General features: G+C 41.6%; 1 protein-coding gene across 1 annotated transcript in view; it reads left to right on the top strand.

The window, feature by feature from the left end:
- The first annotated feature begins 315 nt into the window (after positions 1-315).
- The window catches only part of alad (aminolevulinate dehydratase), a 12912-nt gene continuing 11459 nt past the window's right edge, over positions 316-1768 (top strand). The window contains exons 1-2 of the mRNA XM_032539815.1: positions 316-466; positions 1347-1472. Coding sequence (XP_032395706.1) covers positions 1354-1472 — 119 coding nt within the window. The 5' untranslated portion in view covers positions 316-466; positions 1347-1353. The remainder of the gene's footprint in view (positions 467-1346; positions 1473-1768) is intronic.

Below are 1768 nucleotides of genomic sequence, written 5' to 3'. Positions count from 1 at the left end.
TGCCCGCCCAGAGAATTTGGCCCAACCATGAGAGAGAGACATCGCGGCTTTCAACTGAGCAAAGTGGCAGTTGGTCAAGGCCACTCCCCTCAAAAGATACAGACTCAGAAATGACACATAGTAAGTAAAGCTCATTGTGGGACGGGCTCTTTTTCTTGTATCTTCAGATACAGTATTGGAGTACTACTAAGGGTTTTATAACAGAGACTTCAGATATAGTATTAGGGGACCACCAAAGTCTTTATAACAGAGACTTCAGATACAGTATTAGGGGACCACTAAGGTCCATATGAAAGCAGCCAAAGACCACATGCAATGGGACCTTCACTAGACTCTGACTCCAGGCAGTAGGTGGCGGTAGAGCTCCCTCACGTCGCCCCACAACGTCGGCTAAAACCAAAGAAGAAGCAGCGTAGTTGTAGTTGACCAAAGTGTGGAGAAGTCGCACGGACTCTCGCATTCACAGGTAAGTACACTGGCTTTATGTAGCATTTATTCCGTTTTTAATTCACATTTCTGGACTAATATCACAGATATGAGACAGTAGTAACAGTGGGTCGTGGCTATAACCGTCCCCGTACATTGCACAGTTTGTATAAAGGTATTTCCCCTGCCAAGGTGAAAAATGACATAATTTAATAATAACTTGCTCTTGTGCTCTGGTTTAATAGCACACGAGCAGTTTGGCAGTGAAAATGTAAAAAGGTAAAAACCCGTGTGTGTTTAAAGGCAACTTGTTAGTAGTGTGGTTTAAGGTAACGTTACAGTAGGCTACGTCTAGTTAAAGCTCGCGCCAATGTCTATCAGAAATGCATTGTCATCTTTAAGTTGCAGCTTATTGTTGATTTATTGCTGCCACTTCGCTTCATATCCGAGGTTATACGTTCACGGTCTTCAAAAATGACAACAAGGCCAAAATCAGATTATGTTAGCATTGCAGGTCCCAATGTCAAAACACGGTATAATTTATATTATTGAATTATTGCGCAGCCATATGGTCCCTTACTTAAAATATATTCATAAGCTAAAAAAAAAAAAAAAAGGGTTTTCCTACTGTAAATGTTTTTTTAAAAGTGCATGTCCACGGGTGCATGGAGAAAAAACCGTGTGAAACATTGCTCATGTAAGGTTCCCCATTTAATAGAAAAGCTGCAGTCTGCTTCTTCTGCAGTGGGACAGGGCCAAGCTGCTGTTTGGAGAAGCAGCATCACGCATGCCTGCTCTGAGCTGGAGAAGAATGTGAGAGTGGTATTCTGACTCTGCTCGAGGTCTAAAGTCAGACCAGAACCTGATCTGCTTCCTGTGTTCCTGTCCGTGTTCTAACTCGAATGGTCTCTCTGTTTCAGAGTGAAGATGCAGACACCAGCCGAGTCCATCATCCACAGCGGCTATTTCCACCCAACACTCCGATACTGGCAGACCTGCGTCGCCGATCTAAGACCTGACAATCTCATCTACCCCATCTTCATCACGTAAATGAAATGTTTCCTACACATGTATCCAAACTCTAGGGATGGGAATCAACAGACGCCTCCCGATTTGATATCATCACAATACTTATGCTACGATACGATATTATTGCGATTTAAAACATATTGCAATATTCTGCAATATATTGCAATTTATAACTTCTAATTTTTCCCAATTTCAAATAATGTCACCAAAAGGAAACTCTGTCAACATCTGTTTCATCTAAAAAGAAACATTTCTCTGTTTGTTAATCTCACTACAATTTTTATTGCTGCAAAATGGGATTGTCAAGCAGACA

The sequence above is a fragment of the Etheostoma spectabile genome, chromosome 16 (assembly GCF_008692095.1).
Source record: "Etheostoma spectabile isolate EspeVRDwgs_2016 chromosome 16, UIUC_Espe_1.0, whole genome shotgun sequence".
Classification (NCBI taxonomy): Eukaryota; Metazoa; Chordata; class Actinopteri; order Perciformes; family Percidae; genus Etheostoma; species Etheostoma spectabile.
Note: the sequence above shows the minus strand (reverse complement) of the source record. Positions and strands in the feature narration are given on the sequence as shown.